The following is a 19,766-nucleotide window of genomic DNA, read 5'->3' on the forward strand; positions in this document are numbered from 1 at the left end:
CTCTATTTCATTTTTTCTCTAATCTTTCATGTTTCCTTCCTTTCTCTTTCTAGCTCCTTGAGCTCTTTTTCTAGTTTCTAAAATATCTCTAAAATTTAGGTTGTTTCTTTGAACAAGAAGATATAACATCTGTGACTATTCATGTACCCAACACAGGAGCCCCTAAATATATAAAGCAAACATAGGAAGAAACACACAGCAATACAATAATAGAACAGAACTTTAAAACCCAGCTTACACCAATGGTTAGATCATCCAGAAAGAAAATAAGGAAATATCAGCCTTAAATGACACGTTAGATCAGGTAGACTTAATGCATATTTGCAGAACATTCTATCCAAAAGCAACAGAATACACATTCTTCTCAAGTGCACATGAAGCATTTTTTCAAGACAGACCATATGTTAGGTCACAAAACAAGTCCCAATAAATTTAAGAGAACTGAAATCACATCAAATATCTTTTCTGAACCACAATGGTATGAAACTAGTGGACAATTACATGAAGAAAACCAGAAAATTTCCAAATATGTGGAGATAAAACAAAACGCTACTGAACAACCAAAGGGTCAAAGAAGACATCCAAAGAGAAATTAAAAAACAAAAACCCTTGAGATAAATGAAAATGAAAATGGAATATACCAAAATTGATGGGATGCAGCAAAAGCAGTCATGAGAGGTAAGTTCATAGTGATAAATGTCTAACTCCAGAAAGAAGAAAAGCTTCTAGTATATATTTAAAAAGATAACCTTTAGCTATGATTAAGAGTATTTCAAGATAGGAACTTCTTTTAAGAATAACATGATCTAGGGAACAGAAATTCTCTTATTAAATAAAAGCAGTTAAAGTTTTAAAATAACTATTTAAATAGATTATAATGTTCAAAAAGAAACGGTTTTAAGGAAAACACTGTTACACTACTAAAACAAATTAAAAAGCCTAAAATATCCCTAAAGTATCAAATGCTTTAATGATTAAAATTTCAAATGCAATGAATATGCAACTGATAAGAGATATAAGCAACACTAAACCATTCATCTCCACTTTTCTTTGAAAAATAAGTATAATAATTGAATGTTATAATTGTTGAAATAATTTTGCCCACATATTTAAAAAATACATTTTCACTAACTGTCAAAGGACAGATGTTTAGGAACGTCTGTAAACTACCAGACTGTCACATGTGTTCACTTTTATTCACAAACTTTTGAGGCATACAAAATAGATTTGGGTACAATAACAACTTTCAACTAAAATTCCCTATATTTCAGCAGTACATCAAGTTACCTAGTTAAATATTTAAAACCACCATTCTATGTCTAATTAAAACAATTACTTAATAGTTTATTTTCATTTTGATTTGGGTGATTATGATAATATATTTTTCCTGTAATATCTTTTAAGATGTGATGTGATGTCTACCAAATTATAACTATGGGATATCTGTCTTATTCAGTTTTCTTACAAGAAAGCTAAAGCAACTTATATTAAAAGCTAAACCTGATATGTGTACTTTACACAGGGCATAGTTAAATCAGTTATTTATTGCATGACAGTAGCTCTGAGAATGCTCAAACTTTATGAAGCAGAAAAAGAAAACTATAAAATATCACTAGCTGCTGTTAGAGGTATGCCTTATACCCATGGGCAGTTTGTTTGAGCCATTTTAAACTATTCCAAATAAGAACTACTAAGACTGCTTCCACCACTCATAGTATAATTAACTATTTTATTATATATCTAGTTCTATTTTACTGCTGAGACACTGTGTATTTGAATAGTAATTTTAAGTAAAATTCTATTAATATTAGAAGAGGAATATAATTGACATTGAAAACTTACCCAATTAAATTACTTTAGACAATAACAATAACATGAAAAATATTTTCTCAGTTTTATTCAGAAAACAATTTTAGAAGAAGGGGAGCAAATTCATGTTTGAGATATAGTTTATAATCAGATATGATAATCATATTAACATTTACATTTAAGGTTATAATAGATCTTATCTAAACATATAAAGTGACAACTCTCCCATAAACTGCAAATTTAGAGCTAATTTAGTTTTAAAGTAAAGCAGCTAGTTTCTCTTCCTTGGAATGGAACAGTTAAAGAAATTAAATTTAGGAAATGCACAAAATAGTTTTAAAAAGTAATGTACCCTTATACAAAATAATATCTTCATTTCATTGTTTAAAGTTGATAAAAATAAAACCTATTAGTGTAACTGTTTTAGAATATGATGAAAAGTGACGCGGGCTCTATGTAATTCCAGCATTAAGGCAATACAAGGAAATAAAATCAAGTTATTGAGAAAATCTACTAGTCTAAAATTCAACTGGTACTATTTTGAACCTACACATTTGAACTACCTCAAACTTTCAGGTTCAATTTTGTAAAATTCTTCTGATTAAGAACAATTCAGTCAACTTTTTACTAAAATATCTTCAAGTAGAAAAAAATTGATTGAAACATTTTTCTAATTCTGCCTATTAGTCAAGGGACTAAATTCCTCATTCTCTGACTTCTGGCTTAACAGTCTTCAAAAATGTATCTCAAAACTCAAGGCTCTAATGTCAAACTATTGATTTAAAAGATAAAATTTTTCAAAAAATCAGATGGCAGCCTTGTAGTTGTAGCATTTCATCTGACAATTAACATTTCCATATTCAGAAACTAAAAGATAGGATACCATAAATAATCAATAAACAATGTGCAATTCCAACATTGGTTTGAGACAATAATTTAAATATTTAATATCTGAAAGCCTAAGATGAGTCTCTGACTCTCAAAAAAAGGTAGGGCTCAAGGCTCTGCAATGACAGATAACCACAGTCTGCTGAGACCCTTGAAGAAAAGATGCCTCCTTTACCCTCAAAATATTTTCTAATATTAAAAGAAAATTCCACTCTTGAACACAATACTGTAATAGATCTAGATTCTCCTTCAGAAAATCAATTGCTAATTAATAAATGGGGAAAAAAATTTCTTTAACTGTCAGCCTACCCCTAAAAACACTTCAGAAATCAAAAAGTTTGTGAGTGTTCTTATCTTTACCTTGTGAAAAGCTTTTAAACTGTTACTGAGTCTGGAAGAAATGACTCAAATTGCCCTAAAAAAAAGTCCACAAAGTACTCTGTTCTTAAACTAAGGTTTTAAAATTTATTTCATTAACTTAATGGGAAGTTTTAAAGTTTCTGATAAAGAATTAAGAAAATAATTTTCAACAGTTTCTAAGATTTTTCAGAACACTTCACTTAGGTACACATTTGAAATAATCTTTACTCTTAAAAAAATAACAAAAAATCATTTTTCCTTATTTAAAAATAAAGTATTCCAAATAATCGCTACACATTATTCTTAGAGTTTAATTTAGTTTACTACAAGTCTAAAGATATGGAGGAAAAATTGGGGAGGAATCTGTTTTTAAAAGGTTACCATAAACCAGCAATTTGTATTAAAAATACTCTCTTACAGAGTCCCCCAATTATCACTCTCATTTTGGGGGAGTAAATTTACTATTATTTGCTTTATAGTTAGTTATTCTTTATTCACAGAAGTCAAATTTTAAATTTTCCACGATTAAATCTGATATTCTCTTATACCTAGTTCTTTCCCCATTAATTTTGGATATTTCCCCATTAAATTTGGACACTTAGGTTCTTATAATACACTTTTCCTTAAAAATTTTTTTAAGAAAAAAAAATACATCAAAAAGAACATTTTTGCTTTCTAACACATTCATATTTCTAGGTTTTCTATGTATTTAGATTAGGAAAAAGTTTTCACTTAAAAAAAACCACAGGGAAACACTTTAAGCAAATTGTTCCTCCTATTAACCTAGGATACAACTGCCTAAATTCATTCCTTCTACATAGGCATACCCATTTCTTGGGTTGCCATCTCAAATTCCCCCCACACACTGTGGTTAGTTTTAATGCCATGTCTCTGCAGTAACTCTGTTTACAAGACATCCAAGGACTTTTCAATACTAACAATTTTAATGCAGTATCACACCACTTCACTTTTTAAAAATGAGATATTGTTTTCTAAAATTGGGATTTTGTTCTCTGATAAGCATTAAAAAAAAAAGAACAAAAACCTTAACACTTGAACAGCACACACCAGTGCATACACAAAATCAGAAAGCAAAAATACCAAAGCACCCTTGGTAGTTCCTCATCACCATACCCTTGTCAATACCACCCTGGAGGGAGGAGGCAGAGACAGGTGGACACCCAGGGTAGAATGTAAGCTACTGGGCACTAGGCCAAGTGACTCAAAACTAAAAATCAAATTATGCCTCTGCAATAACGGCTACTAGGCTTTCATACATGTGTATTTCTCACAACTCCAAATGTTAATAACTACACATCAATACTTTCAGAAAATGTTACAATGTAAAATTTTGCATTTAATTTCTCAAATTAAATTTGTTAATGAGATATAAAAGTTGCCCTGTTATAAAGGAAATGTAGTAACACAGTAGATGTCAGGCTCAGGCTTTTTCAAAAAAAGAAAAAAATTAGGTACTGAAATACACACAAAAGTAAAAATTAGTTACCTCCAAGTGGTCTTATTGTAAAATGGCAAAGACTTCCCCTGCATGAATTCTAAAATCACAGTTACCTTTCAGTTCATCAATTCACTGTACCCTGCCCTCACATTTAACTTATTTGTAAATACTTTTCCAAGGCTACCTAAATACTTACTAATTGGTTAAATATGCTGCCTACATTAATTCCTGTTACAATTAAAGAAATTAAGGGTACATTTTTGCTCCTCTGCAGTGTCTGATATGTTTTCAAAGTATTTGATGTTTCACATAAGGTGTTTATCGGGTTCTTAAAACAGTTAAAAAATGGCTCAAGGGACAATTTTTAGCCTTTTTACCTTGAACATATTCACTATCCTGGATTTTGTTGAACACATTCAGTTGTTCTTGCCTTCTTCTGAAACTCTTCCTTTACTCAAATAACTTAACTAAAGAATCTAAGATGTTATCAATATAAAGAGGAAAATTTCTATTTATTTCCTATACATTTGGAAACACATCAAAAAGAACAAGTATTCCAGACTGTGTAAGTAAAGTTACTCAGTTAAACTTTTTTCTTGGGTGTGTTTCTGTGTGTATATATGTGTAACAGGTAACTTTTCAGACATATTAATTTTCCAAAGAACAAGATTCTAAATAAAAAACATTAAAACATTCCTGGAAGGAACCAATATTTTGATTACACAGCTTAAGGGGCAAATGATTATCAAAACAAAACTTCAAAGACAGCTATAGATACATGTTTTAGTTCTCAAGTTTTTCAAATCTCAAAGATAGCAGCATTATATTTCATTCAGCAAATAACAATTTAATCCTTAGAAAGGAAAATTTCCACAATACCAAACCAAGATGTATACAGTGACAACCAGGATTATATTAAAAACAAAGGAAAAAAAAGAACACCTTTGTATGATTTTAAAACACCAAGAGTACACTTACAACTTTGAAAATATACTGGTCTGTTTATTAAAATATTTAGATTGTAATAAATATGCAAATGTTGAATTTTATCAGAATTAGCCCACATTTATAAATCATCTTCCACAGCAGCTAAATTCCTTACAGAATGTCCAATAGCAAAATTAGGCATATAAATTTCAAATAAACATCTCCAGCTATGAGGCTTCTCTAATTCTACCTGAAATAAAGATTATGAATATACAACAGCCTTAACTTATTTCTGTTAATTGGTACAATTTAATAGTAGCTTCAGAAAAAGGATGTCCAACAGGTAGTATTTCATAGGCATTACAAAAGCTCAATACCATCAATTCAAATGAGTAATTATGCTATGTCCCAGCTAAATAAGACTCTCCAAGGAATTACAGGTTTTATACTTGTGTTCTCTGAGTGTATTTTCTGATTCAGACAAGTATTGAGGTGTGTAAAACCCAAACATGAAGAAGGTTTCATACCACCTTTTGTGATATAGAAAAAAAAAATCACAATACCAGCACTTTTATTTAGGATGGCAATAAACTAATCATAATGTGAAGTGTCCAAGCAAACTGAATAACTCCATGGTCACATGTAACTGGAAGAAATACTTCTTCACATTTACAGAAACTGAATTTATTGATATCAGTAATGGGTTTGTCAAAGTGGCAACTATTCAAGATCTAAAAGTCTAACTCACTTTAAATCTATACTGAATTTGACTACTTATAGTCAATGTAACTGTCTCCAGCCAAACTACAATGAACATGTAAGATAAATTTCAAAGGTTTTATAAGTATTAATGGCACCATGAAATCTCTGCAAAGATATTTGGGGGTGGGGGGTGGGGGGAGTTTCCCTTCTCCACTGACAGTTTAATCACTTTCCAATCAATTTTGATTTAACAGTGGTTCATGGGATTAATTTTTTAAATGAGTTCTTAGAAAGTTGCAATTGCTTCCAAAATCAGAAACCACACTACACTGATGTAACTGCTACTATGGAGGTATTTACAGAAAGGTGCAGGTAAGAGTTCAGATGTGAACACAGGTTAACGTACACCAGACTTCAAAATAATAATTTGTACAGTATGGCCAGAAAAAGTACTCTATATAAGAAGTCTAAAAATCCAGTCCTTACTTTAATCCATTTCTATAAATCATAAAAACAAAGGAAAATAGGCATCTATTCCAGAAACTTCATATACCTGTGGAAAACGGAACACAAATAAATTCTATTCAAGGTGAACCTTAATGTCCAATAGAGTACAGCACACAACTTACATATTTTCAATTTTGAAAATATTGTGAAAATCTAAGCCATCAGAGTCAATAGTAGTTTATGATCAGTAAACATTTCCTGTTAAATAACACAAATAAATTCAGCTTAAATGATGCAAACCAGTAGGTCACAGGACTTTAAAACCTTTTCATTTCAGAGGCACAGAGTTACTGCACATGTATAGGATGGGGCTTTAAAATGGGTATGCGTAAACTTTTCCATGGTGTTGGTGTATGTGCTTTTTTTTTTCCCCCTTAAAGAAATGCCTACTGCTTACAGAGTAAGAATCTCCACCACTCTGTCTACAGTTTTCAACCAGAAGTCCTCAGTGTACCTTAAGCCAAATTGAGTATTAGGTATTTTACAGCTTTTACAAAATGGCTGTAAAATCATATTATGGGCATACACAGCTCTTTGATCTCACTGCACAAAATTCATAACTGTTCAATAATGCTATACCATTACACCACACACCTTAAACTATTTCCATTTTTCCACAATTCCTTCCAAAATCAGCTTCCAGAGCACAGCAATGTAACATGCAAAGTTCCTGGGAGGGCTTGTTACACAAAAGAACAGCTTGGAAACAAACTGATCTACACAATATCCATCTTCTGTTGAGCCTGCTTTAGCCCTCCTTTCCCTCCATCACTGCTAAAGGTGGGTGCGTTTGAGTCATGGAAAGAGGAGGCTCTTCCATCACCACACCCTTCCAGCACCTCTACTGCTGGTCCTCACGCAGGGCTTCTGTGTAGGTGATGAAAAATCATAAGAAAAGAGAAGCTGTCCCTTTAAAACGCCCTGCTCTGTCCCACATCCCACGTGGAAACCAACATCAGCAGCACTTTCCCATTAACTTCACTGTGATGTAAGAGGCACCATCCTTTTCTATACATAAAACCAGAAAACCTCGGCTGGACATTCTATCCTGAGGATGAGCAGGTGAAGCAAACGTGTCAGGAGGCGAGCAGCTTAGTAACTCCCCACCCCACCCCAAAAGGTGCTCCAGTCTTGCACACCAGCCTCTGTGTGCACCACCTCTCTCTACCCCTCCTCTGTAGAGCCTAGTTTAAAGAAAGGAGGGAGCCACCAACAAAACCTGAAGCATAAATGCGACGAAAATGCAATTCAAAGCCGAAAGGGTTTATTCTTCCAATCACACATATTAACTCTATTAAGAAAATGGCATCACTTTTTTTTTTCCACCGAGGGGGGGGGGGGAGAAAAAAAAACCCGCAACGATCATTAAAACAGAGTTATAAAATAGCAAATATAGTGTTTATCTTATGTCAGATCAGCCCACATTACCAATAAGTTTAGCAGTTTCTGCACTACCACCTCCCCCCCCCTCCCCCTCCTTCTCGAGCATCGGATTTTCACGTTTTCTCATTGTCGGTTGAGTTATAAAAGGCTTTTGCCCTTCGAAAGTTTTGAAAAAATAAATAAATATTAACTCCTTGGTCCCTGCAAAGTCAAAATGGACTTCAGGGGAAAGGCGGTTCATCCTTTTACCTTGAGCGAGAAAAGGGGGAGCATCCCGGATTTTTTGGGATTTTTTTGCGATTTTTAAAAAATTTTTATTTGGTTATATGCCTGAGTTCTCCCTCCATTTTGGTTGTTTATGATACTGACAACAAGCTGTCCCTGGTCTGTGCAGATCTCCTGCTTTCATTTAGCACCCCCCTCCCCCCCCGCAGCCACACACCCGGGGCTCACACCTCCTCGCAGACCCCGCACCCCGACCCCGACTCGCCCACCTGAGGAAAGGGCGAAAACAAATGCATTTCTCCAAAAAAGAAAAACCTCTTTTGAAAAAAGGGGCAAAGTTCCCCCCAAGTCACTCCAAGTGCCCCCCAAATATTGCCGACTGCGGGTTTCCGCCAGGCCCTTTGGGGACCCACCTTCCCCCGGGATGTTTTGGTAGAAAATGCGGAGAGTTTACTCTCAAAACCGAATTTATATTAATTTTTCCCTTATTTTTCGGGTCTCTAATGTCTTCCGCTCTCGCTGCTGCCGCTGCCGCTGTCACAATATTCGCAGCACCAGAGAGGAGGCGGAGGAGGAGGAAAACTTTTCAAACTTTCCAGACCCTGAATAAAGGGTTTTTTTTTTTTCCCACCGACCTCACCTTCGGGTCTCCAGCCGCATCGCCCCCTGCCCTGTCAGAAGCGACTTCGGGAGTCCCCGCACCCCCGCCCGATTATTTTTATTTTATTTTTTATTATTATTTTTCTCTCTGGGGTCCTGAGCAGGGGCTGAGAGCAGCACAAACTTTTTCCTCCTCCTTTCGCCGCCGCGGCTCCTCTGCCCCCTCAGCGAGTCCCATAATTTAAATAACCCTGATATTTCTCCCGCTAAACGCCTCTCCGCCGCCCCGGACCCCGGGAGAACTCACCGCGGGGCTTTAACATCCTCCCTCCGGCCCGTCCGCCGCCTTTACACCGCCCGCGGAATTTCTAATAATTTTTTTCTCATATTTCGGGCTGGACGCGGCGGGCCTGGAAATTGTTTCCTTACGCCTCTTTCCAGCAGCCATTGTAGTGTATGCGCTGCCCCTGCAGCCCAACTTGCAGCTGCCGCCGCCGCCGCCGCCGCCGCCGCCGACGTCGCGCCCACCGCCGCCTCCCCCGGCCCGCTCGGCCGCCGCCCCCGCCTCCCGCCGACCCGCCCCCTACCCCCGCCCGCCGCTGCGCCCGCCCTGCCCGCCCTTCCCCGCGCGCTCCTCCCCGGGGCCGGCCACTGGGTGCCGCCGCCGCAGCAGCTGCGCGCTCCGATTGGCCCTCCGCGCCGCCCGTCAAGCCAAAGTGTTAAGAGGCGGGCCGCGGCGCGGGGGGCGCGGCGGGGCGGGGGCGGAGGCGGGGTCGCGAGCCCCGCCCCGCCCACTCCTCCTGTCTCGTCCCTCCTCCCTCAGGCTGGGGGCGGGGCGAGGCCCGCCCGCCCCCGCCGCGCAGGGCCGCGCTCGGCTGTCAGTCAGGCGGCGGGGCGCGCTCATTGGGTCGGCGGCCGCCGCGGAGCGGGGGCAGCACGTTGGGATGCGCGCTACTTAAGGCCCAGCTGCGTGAGCCATTGACGTGTTTGGAGCTGGAGACGGCCTGGGCGCTGGCGGAGCGGCCGCCCGAGGTGAGTGGTTTCCCCCCCCCCCCCCCCCCCCACTCTCCCCCCTCGCCTTGCCCTCCGCCGCGGCTGCAGGGCTGCGGGAAGAGACTGGCGCGCCCGGGCCGCCGCGGGACCCGCAGTCGCGTCTCCAGCGTGAAGCCGCCTCCACCAGGCCTCGCCTAAGCGCGGGCCTCTTGCCGTTGCGCTTCCTCATGGCAACGCGGGTCTCCTCGGGCCGGGGGCGAGGGAGGTGCCCCCTGCCTGGGCACCCCCAGCCCTTTCTTCACCCTTACTTCTCAGCCTTTGGAGGGTAATCGCCCTCCCACCCCCCCGCCCGCTCCCCCAGTTCCCTGCTTTTTTTTCACCCCCTGCCTTCTTGGGTGCCGTCGAAAGTGAGAGCAAGGTGTGTTCACCTGCGTCCACCGCTCACGAGGTTGGACGGGCAGCTGTCGAGAGGCCGCGGGCCTAGGGCTCGCCTCGATCTGGGATCTCCTCTCGCCTTCCCCGCCCCCTCCGCAAGGCCACCCCGACTTCCTGATCCGCCGCCTGCTCCCAGACATATGTTGGAGGCTCGAATGCCTCGAGGGACGCGTTACGGGTTCCCGACGGCTGCTCCTGCGGTGGGGAGGCCCGCAGCCCTGCCTGGGCTCGGACAGCCTGGTAGCGCGGGCGGTGTTGGCGGTACGGGGCCTTGGACGGGTCAGGAGCGTTCCCTTTCCTTGCAGAGCTGCTCCGAGTGGAGACATGGAATCACTGGATGGAAAGTCAAGAAATACTTTTTAAAGCAGTTTGCCCTTTGCAAAAAGAGTTGAGCGCTCTTCCTCAAACGTGCTGTGCTTTTTTGCGCCCCCTCCCTCAAATTGTTGGTTTCTCTCCGACTGTCCTCTGCGGACAGAGCTTAGGCACGTTTGTTTGTTACCTTCAGAGAGCAAGTAGACAAGGCCTCCTTAGCGGAACACCCGCTTTCAGCCCCGATCCTCACTGTGAACTGACATTTCCTCTTCATTTACAGTTATTACATGTGGATTCGTGCAGAGCAGGTGACAGTCGGAAATCCAAACTTAGATTGATTGGTATTTAGAACCCGGAAGGGAAAGGAAACGAACGGTGAATAAACTCCTACAGCAAACCTGATTCGGTATATGTGATGTTACCTAGGTGGTATGGTTTTTAAAGAATTTCTAACCGACGATGGTGATAAAAAGTAGAACGCTTTCACGGAAGGGGGGCAACCTGAGTTCAGTCTGTCTGATCATTGTTGAGATTACATTCAAGGAGTGTGAACAGTGGAGCAGAGCTCTGTGCTCAGAACACAGGACACATGTAGACAAGAAAGCCGTGAGTTCACTTTGTGCCCTCACCTGTCTTAGGAAGAAGTCAAGCCTGTGAAGGAATTCTGTGCGGGAGAGGAAGAAGCTTCTAGGTACAGTTGAACAGCATCTTGAATTTTCTTCCTGCCAAGAAATTTTGTTAGCTAGGTGTACTTATGTATTGGTCAATGAAGATCATAAAATAGAAGGATTACTTACTGAAAGGACCCGAAATGGTTAGACTTTTTTCCATCCTTCTTTGCAAAGGTTATCCCCTTTAGCTTGGACATACTGATCTTTCTTGTAAAAGAGAAAGGGAACTAGTTGACTCATGATCCTAGAATACCTCCACTTTTTAGGAGCTCATGGGGGTTTGATTGTTTTTCCTGAATGTACTTTATTTCTTTTAACATGGCTCATGTTTTTTGATGGTCCCGTCTTGGGGAAGGAAAGTAGAAACCATTTTGTACAAAAGTTCAGAGCTCTGTCTAGTTATACTGATGCAGTTTTTTATTCATTGGTGTTTTGGGTAGGTCATCCTACATTATTTGCTGTCTTCTTTGATCTTTAAGTAAAAGACAGTTAAGCTAGAGCAGGATTCAGGAGTAAGTTCCATAAAGTTAGTGCAGAGCATTTAAAAATATCTGTGGCTGACTCATTGATAATGTGCCAATATGTTGAAATAAAGAATTGCGTTTAAATTGCGTTTAAAAGTAGTTGAGTTTTTAAAAAAAATTCTTTTAGTTCATTTCTATGATGTGTCTTTGAAGATAACAGGCATACCAATTTCAGTTAGACTCATTAGAGAGGGCATTTGTCCTGGGATATAGGTGACGTACTTGTTATAAGAGTATATGATTTGACTTGGAATCCCTAATTGGCTCTTAGAGAACTGTGATCATCTTTAATTGATAAAGGCTCCTTCAAGCTGTATGCCTATAGGGCTTTAGGCGGAAGATGAATGTGCTGCAGTGGTGTTCCCTCACTTCCTTTATCCCTGGAGGTATCAGTTAAATAGAAGATGCCTTTGGGAAGTTAAATTTCAGATTTCTTTTTTTTTAACTTTTCAAAATGTACACTGAGCAGTAACTTTGGTGTGTGTGTGTGGTTTTTTTTTTTTTTTTTTTTTTTTGGTACATTGGCCAACACAGGACAGGCCACAGAGTAGACATTCAGGTACTTTAGTTGACAAACACTTTTGCTAAAGTTGGGTTATACTAAATTATTCCACCCTTATTTTGTGTGCTAGTCAGTGTATAATAAGGAAGTAATCATTAGAGTGCATGCTGTATTTTTGTTTTGTTAATACATTTAATTGCTTAGTCTATAGATATTGTTGTCTTTTAGTCCCTGAAAGTCAGTCTGACTCTGCGACCTCATAGACTGTAGCCTGCCAGGCTCCTCTGTCCATGGCAAGAATGCTGGAGTGGGTTGTCAGTACCACCTCCAGGGGATCTTCCCAACCCAGGGATAGAACTCTTGTCTCCTGCATTGGCAGGCGGTTTCACCACTGAGCCACCTTTAGAAATAGGAATAAACTAAAACTGAATTTTAGCAGAACTATCTTTTTCTCTGAACATTGTAGTCAGATTTCAGTAGAGGCACTTAAACAGTTTAGACAGGTGTTTGTGCTGAGGCATGAGTCAGTGTAGAGGAGAATCACATCCAAGTCTTCATTCTGAAAATACAGAGAGCGCGTGAGTTCCTCACTAGAAAATCTTTATGCCAAAGTTAACTTTTCAGGTACTGTACTTGCGGAGTTGATGAGGCTTAACTGACTTGTGTGTCATCCCCTGTGTAACCCTTCCCAACCTCTGCCTGCAGGGAGAAGACACTTAGGATGCCCATGGTGACACGGAGGCTGAGGGATCCTGACGTAAACCCTTGCTTGTTGGTAAGCTGGTTGGCTTTGAATTGTCACAAGTATTAAGTTGGAAAAATAAGCATCTTCTGATTTTGTGGATGTCAGTTTTTCTTCAATTATTGAATAAAAGTTATTCCTGTACAAGAAATATTCATGGCCTGCGTATCCTTATTTCACAAGAGTATTTTTAGATATTCATCATTTAGCTGACAAAGACTCATCTCTTTTAAGTTTCCCTAATTTGTAGAGCATACAAGCTTTTAGTTGTCACTCTTAACACTAGACAAGCATGTGCAACACTGAGGAAATTCTTGAGTCCAAACATGCAAAGTTGGAAAGTAGGTATTTTTAAGTGGTTACTGGAATTTGTTTTGATAGCAGTGATTTCATCATGTCCCTGAGACCACCTCGCTGAGAGTGAAGGGCTGATAACTGAGTTAGAGTTATTTAAAGCCTGAAGGTTTTCACGAGGGTATCATGTAAACAAAACGTTTTGTTGTTATAATAAGCTTTTATTGGCATTTATTTGGTACAATTAGCAGTTCTTGTGGCATTGTCATCCTTGAATAAGGCAGCCATCGGACTGGTGCTATGAAAATTGTATTTCCTGACTCACGAATTTTCCAAATGTACGCATTTGTTAAATATTTGGCGTGGAGTATTGGCTTTATTCTATTTAAAATCTGTTTTCAGCAGCTTTCCTGAGTTGCTTTAGATAAACCATGTTTCTCAGATCTGTGAAGCAAATTACTTGCCCTTAAAGTTTTCCTTTAGATGACTTCTCAGAATCATGCCTTTCGCTTTGAAGTTTGTTATCCAATCTACTTCCAGTTCAGACAGCTAAACTTTAATTCCCAAATGGCAGCTGCCCTCCTTTGAACTTGTAGCCCTGTGTGGGTCACTTCAGTTTTGAAGTGATATTAATGATACCTATTAAAATTACTGACATAATAGTGTATTTACTTGCATAATGGAGTGAATGATAGCCAAACAGACGTTGAGATGAATGTCATTAATTTACCTTGTTGTAGACCAGTCGTTAGCTATTTACTTAGGGTCTTGAAACCACCTTAACATCAAACGTTCAAGTCCGGGTGAGAACTTGGAGGAGTGGAGAGGTGCCCTCTGAGTCAGGAGATGGGGTTTGGCTTCTGCTGTGCAGCAGTGAATTTTCTTTTTCTTTTGGCCCTGCTGTGCAGTCTTAGTTCCCCAACCAGGGTTAAATCCAGGCCCCTGGGAGTGAAAGTGTTGAGCCCTAACCCTGGACCCGCAGAAAAGCTCCCTGCAGTCATGACTGAGCACATCCAAGTGGAACCTTGTCTCAGCCGCCTTGATAAAATGGTTAACTGACTGATCTCATTCAGTGCTTCGACTCAAATTCCTGTGAATCAGATACAGAGAATACTGACCCCAACTATGAAGAGGAAGGTGTTGGCCTTGAGCGTAACGGATGCTGGGATGGTTGGAAAGCTAATTCCCTTTTGAAACTATCTCCAGTTATCTGCTTGGGGAGGTGCAGCTTCAGAAGTGTGTGTATCTGTTTTTTAGATGCCACTCTGCCTCCTAAATGCTGCCTGTCTTACATGTTTAAGGAATCGGACGCATCTACCAGATGCATGGCTGAAAACAACTATGACAAGGAGAGCTGTTCCTCTCACTTCTTGAAGTACAAGAACTGCCGGAAGTTCTGGGTAAGCTTGGCTCGGTCACCTCTGTCAGAACTCATCTGTTATGCATGAGTCTGAAGCCTGAGCTTTGTCAGAACCCACCACCCTTCCTTAGTGATGGCTGTGGAAAGCCCACCTTTCTGACCACAACCCCTGTGTGCCCTCAGGACCCTCGGGCACTCTCGTTGGGTGCCTCACCCCCTCCCACGTGTGACAACTCAGCTCCAGCTGAGGTGGGTCTTCCTACGTGGATCAGTGTCTTGCCATCGTGTTAGTTTCCTAGAGGTGGATGGAATGGCGGGCTTGCCCTGTCACCACGTGTATCTGCCTTTTCTTCCCCCACTGCTGCCCATGGTCCCCACTTTTTCACATATATTGTAATTTCTGCTTCTCTGAGCACTGGCTCCAATGGCTTCCTTTCCCTCTGCTCACTCACTTGTTGTGGTCACTTGTTGGCTCTTTTGGGCAGTTGTTCCTGAACTCTTGGTGAGCTGTGCTCCTGGGCTGGTAGTTCAACACTGTATCCCCATCCTAGTAACAGGGGACATATTATTCCTGTGGGAATAATGGGGCTTCCCTGGAGGCACAGTAGTGTAGAGAACCTACCTGCAATGCAGGAGATGCAGGTTTGATCCCTGGGTCAGGAACATCCCCTGGAGAAGGAAATGACAACCCACTCCAATATTCTTGGCTAGGAAATCCCATGGACAGAGGAGCCTGGAGGGCTACAGCTCATGGGGTTGCAAAGCAGTCAGACAGGACTTGGCAACTAAACTACCACCACCACCAAGGGAATCACTTCTGTTTAATGGATAATAATCTCAAAACATTATCTAGAGTCCTAGAATTTATTATTATTTTTTTAACCTGCCCTTTTATGTTTCCTTTTAGAAAACGCAATACCCGATTACTGGCAGTTGATTGGCATTTAGTATATGACTGATTCTGGTTTCTTCTGTTTTGTACATACTTGCAGAACTCCGTCATGATCCAGAGAAGACAAAATGGAGTGAAGCCGCCCATGCCCACGGCAGCAGAGAGAGACGAGATTTTAGGAGCATTGGGGAAGATGCCCTATTGAGTGTTTGCATTAAAATTATTTATTTAACTTAGGAACAGATAAATATTTTTAATAAGTGGTTACTGTGTCTTCATAAGACTTTTCAGGCCTTACCCAGATAGATCGCGGATTCCTTGGGGGAAGCCTCGTGTCCTCCTCCATTTTTGCTCTCAGTGCCGCGATGAGAGCGGGCCACGCCAGCTCTGCCACGTCCTCTACTTCACAAGACTTTCTGAAGGCAAGGGGGCCTTAGGAACAGCTCAGTGGAGAGTTGAGCTTTTCTGCCGGGTTTCGAGAGAAAGAAGTAAGATGTGAACAAGGGAGGGATTAAGGGGGTGAAAGGGAGGCAGTGTCTCCAAGGAAGGGAAGTGATGTGCGTGACAGCACGACAAGAGGGCAGGCTGGAGCCATGTGTGGAGAGCAGTGTGTGGACTGGCCTCCTGGAGGGGAGGTGGGCACTGAGTGGTAGGGAGAAGACTGGACAGCAAGTCTAGGGTGGATACCCGATGGGCCTCAGTCCCAGGCACATTACTAAGGTCTCTGCCCCGATGACCTCACTCGTGTACCTTGATTTAAAAAGCCTTGGGGAGGCACAGGTGTCTTTAAATGACATACAGAGAACTGGTTTTCTTTATGTTTCCTTAAGGATGGGCTTAGTCAAAGGATTCTGAGACTGAAGTCTGGTTACTGAACAGCCTTCTAAAGAAAAGATGGTGCTTTCAGAGGTGGGGTTTCACCTGCAGGATGAGATGGGACAGGGAGGGGCTGGGGTTCGTCAGGTGATCGCAATGCAGAATGAGGCTGGAGCTGAGCTTCATTTTATGATATAAAAGCGAGAATATTCAGTATCATGACTGGGGTGGGGTTGTAAAGCAGATCTCAATTCCACCTTTTAAAATCCAGGGTCTTTCATTTACAGGATTGCTTTGTAAAAGACACATTATTTGATCAAATTTCATGTGTACAGAAAGTGAAAACAGATAGTTTGCGTCCCTTCTCTTCATCTGGTTCTGGTGCAGGAGTATTACGACAGCTGCTGACACAAACTGTCCAGCTCGTTGGTCCTAGTCCAAAATCCAGGTCAGAGGTTTTTAAACTATGGAACCTTTATTTTCAAATGTGATTCTATTTGAATAAAAGGTAGAATTGTTTCAGAAATTCTTTGATTTGTATTGATTGCTGTAAAAATGATGGATTTAGATAGGAGCTGACAATGAATACTTACTGTGTAAGAAACAGTTCAGTACTTCTAGGCTTATTTAAAAGTGGAATTTTAATGTCACCTTTTAAAATGTACATACCAGTATCCACATTTATTTGTCCTGGCCTAGCTCTTTTTATTTTTAAATAGCAGGTTTATCAACGTGCAGTTTGTATACCATGTAAATCATTTGTTTAAAGTGTACAAAGCAATGGTTTTTATTAGTAGTATATTGACAAAATTGTCATCCATCCCCACAATTGATTTTAGGAGCCATCACCCCAGAAAGAAAGACTGTACCTGTAGCACTCTTGATCTGCTCCTGACACACACCACCCTTCATCGCCACTTCACATCCCCAACACTCAGGCACCTACTCACCTACTTTCTGTCCGTAGAATTGCCTTCTCTGGACATTTCTGTAAATGGAGTCACGCACCTTGTGATCTTCGGTGACTGGTTTCTTTCACTCACCCTCATGTTCTCAAGGTTCAGTCCCATTGCTTGTATCAGTGCTTCATTCCTTTTGTTGCTGACAAAGCTTCCATTGTGTGAATACACCACATTTTATTTATACATTCATCAGTTGACAGGTATTTGGGTTGTTTGTGTTGTTGGCTATTTTATGAGGCGTGTTGCTTAAAACTTGTGTGTACCAGTTCTTGCATAGACAGTGTGTGTTTGGGTATATGCCCAGCAGTTGAACTAGTGCGGCCGCACTGGGCCATATGGTAAGCACGTTCAGTCTTTTGAGGAACCAGCATGTTTTCCAGAGTAGCAGCACCACTTCACAGTATTTGAGAGTTCCAGTTTGTTCACATGCTCATTAACGTTTATTGTAATACCTGCCTTTGATGACAGTCATCCTAGAGGGCCTGAGCTGCTATCTCATTGTGGTTTTGATTTGCATTTCCCTGATGGCTGATGATGCTGAGCATCTTTTCACATGCATATTGGCCACTTAGAGATCTTTGAAGAAATATTTGCTCAGATCCTTTGCCTATTTTTAAATTGGGTTGTGTATCTTTATCACTGCCAGAGTCCTTTACACACACTAGATACACATCCCTGATAAAAGACATGGTTTGTAAATTTTATCTCCCATTCTGAATATGTTGCGTTTGCACTTCATGGTGTCTTTTGAAACAGAAGCTTTTCATTTTGAAGTAGTCCAATTTGTGGTGGTGGTTGTAGCTTTTGGTGTCATGTCTACAAAAAAGTCCGAAGGTTAACATCTGTGTTTCTTCTAAGAGCTGCATATTTGTAGTTATCCAGAAGCTCTTGAAGGGTGGAAGCAATGTCATCCACTATAATGGGACGTAGCGATGTCAACTACTCCAAGAAGCAGCTCTGTCCATAACACCTCCCTAGGAAGCTTGTAGTATATAATAAATGATCAACAGCTGTGTATGTGTTTGGGGAGAGCAGGAGAGCAGGCTTTTAAAACTGAGCACATTGGAAAATGCGGCTGATTCACATGACGTGAACAGGTATACAGTGTAGATAAATCTGACCAGAAGCAGCCAATGTTAGGGGGTTTCAAGGTCTTGCATGCAAGTACAGGCACATCTGGTGCTTCTCAGGTGACTCTGGCCCAGGTTCGATCCCTGGGTCAGGAAGATCCCCTGGAGAAGGAAATGGCAACCCACTCCAGTATTCTTGCCTGGGAAATCCCAGGACAGAGGAACCTGGCAGGGCTACAGTCTGTGGGGTCGCAAAAGAGTTGGACACAACGACTAAACAGCAGGTGTAGCTGTATATTTATTTGGTTTGCAAAAAAGGAACGTGGTAGTGTGTAAGTGGAGGCTCTTAGCCTTTTCCACTGAGCAGTGTAGTTTGGAATAGTTCTGCACAGCCGGTTATAGGCCCACTGTAGGTCTTTCCTTGTGAGATACTAGGCTATGGACCCATTTCCCACAGATGGATTCCTTCCCTCTTGGAAATAATGTCAGCTGTGGTGCTTTGCTTGTTCTGTCTTTATCTATGTGCTGCATTTCTAAGAGTGAAATTTCTAGGCTGAAGGTTTCAGTAGTTTGAATTTTGTAGTTACTCCTTTCCCCAGGAAGCACACCTTCACAGTCCTGGATGAAAAGCCTGTGAGTCCCTCCTTGTTCCTCAGGCCCTGGTTCCCGCTGGGCCCTTTAAAACTTCCATCCATTGATGAGTGAAAAATGGAATGGGAGTATTTACTTCCTTTGCCCTCCACCCCCCCCCGTTTTTTTTTCCTTCTTAGATTGTTGCTGTGAACCAGTTGGGGAATGCTTGATTTGGTAAGAAAATTAATTAATACCTCTTCGTCATATGTATTCTATGTATTTTTCCCAGTTTGTCTTTTAACTTTGTATTTTCATTTCGGAGCAGTATTTTATATTTTGAGGTAATTAAATGGATCAGTCTTTTTGCTTATGATTTCTGCTGCTCAGTATTAAATGAATTCAGCTGCAAGCCCTGCAGTTTGAATCTACTCCATAAGCCTTAGCAAAGTGCCCACACTGTGCTAGGGTAACCATCGGGAGGAGCAAGGCATCACTGGCCTCAGGAGACTTTGAGGTGCTCCCTGGAGGATGGGCTCCTGGGAGAGGCAGAAGCAAACTTCCCAGAGGGTGAATGGCCTTGACAGACACATCCTCTTACTGGCTGAAAGAATAGATGAAGGCAGTGCCAGGGGCTGTGGACAGGTGGCTTAGGATCACATTGTGTGTGGCCTCGAAGGCTGTTACAAGGACTTAAACTTGACTCCATACAGAAAGGGAAGCTCTGCAGGGTTCTGAGATAAAAAAAGGTCAAGTCAACACA

The 19,766-nt window shown here is 41.1% G+C and overlaps 2 protein-coding genes across 5 annotated transcripts in view; one reads left to right on the top strand and one right to left on the bottom strand.

The window, feature by feature from the left end:
• The window catches only part of PLAG1 (PLAG1 zinc finger), a 51,341-nt gene extending 41,991 nt beyond the window's left edge, over positions 1 to 9,350 (bottom strand). For both annotated transcript variants that reach the window (XM_042254231.1, XM_012183720.3), the window contains exon 1: positions 9,168 to 9,350. The gene's annotated coding sequence lies outside the window, so the exon portion shown is untranslated. The remainder of the gene's footprint in view (positions 1 to 9,167) is intronic.
• A 493-nt stretch (positions 9,351 to 9,843) lies between these two features.
• On the top strand, positions 9,844 to 19,379 carry CHCHD7 (coiled-coil-helix-coiled-coil-helix domain containing 7). Of its 3 annotated transcripts, none has more exons than XM_060393423.1 (5): positions 9,844 to 11,006; positions 11,239 to 11,291; positions 13,003 to 13,072; positions 14,635 to 14,733; positions 15,686 to 19,379. In XM_060393423.1, exons 3-5 carry the CDS (start codon positions 13,019 to 13,021, stop codon positions 15,788 to 15,790), a joined length of 258 nt encoding a protein of 85 aa, XP_060249406.1. In that variant the 5' UTR covers positions 9,844 to 11,006; positions 11,239 to 11,291; positions 13,003 to 13,018; the 3' UTR covers positions 15,791 to 19,379. The 3 variants fall into 3 exon arrangements, with proteins under 3 accessions (XP_060249406.1, XP_042110166.1, XP_014953253.1); XM_042254232.2 differs by having other exon boundaries at positions 9,844 to 9,892; XM_015097767.4 differs by lacking the exon at positions 11,239 to 11,291 and having other exon boundaries at positions 9,844 to 9,892.
• The last annotated feature ends 387 nt before the right edge of the window (positions 19,380 to 19,766 follow it).

The sequence above is a fragment of the Ovis aries genome, chromosome 9, assembly GCF_016772045.2.
Source record: "Ovis aries strain OAR_USU_Benz2616 breed Rambouillet chromosome 9, ARS-UI_Ramb_v3.0, whole genome shotgun sequence".
In the NCBI taxonomy this organism is placed as follows: Eukaryota; Metazoa; Chordata; class Mammalia; order Artiodactyla; family Bovidae; genus Ovis; species Ovis aries.

Bases quoted from the DNA above. Each gene is read 5' to 3' on its own strand.
- CHCHD7 (XM_060393423.1), top strand. From the start codon at position 13,019: ATGCCCATGGTGACACGGAGGCTGAGGGATCCTGACGTAAACCCTTGC. The intron at 13,073-14,634 runs GTAAGCTGGTTG...TACATGTTTAAG, and splicing joins ACGTAAACCCTTGCTTGTTG to GAATCGGACGCATCTACCAG. The intron at 14,734-15,685 runs GTAAGCTTGGCT...ACATACTTGCAG, and splicing joins AGAACTGCCGGAAGTTCTGG to AACTCCGTCATGATCCAGAG.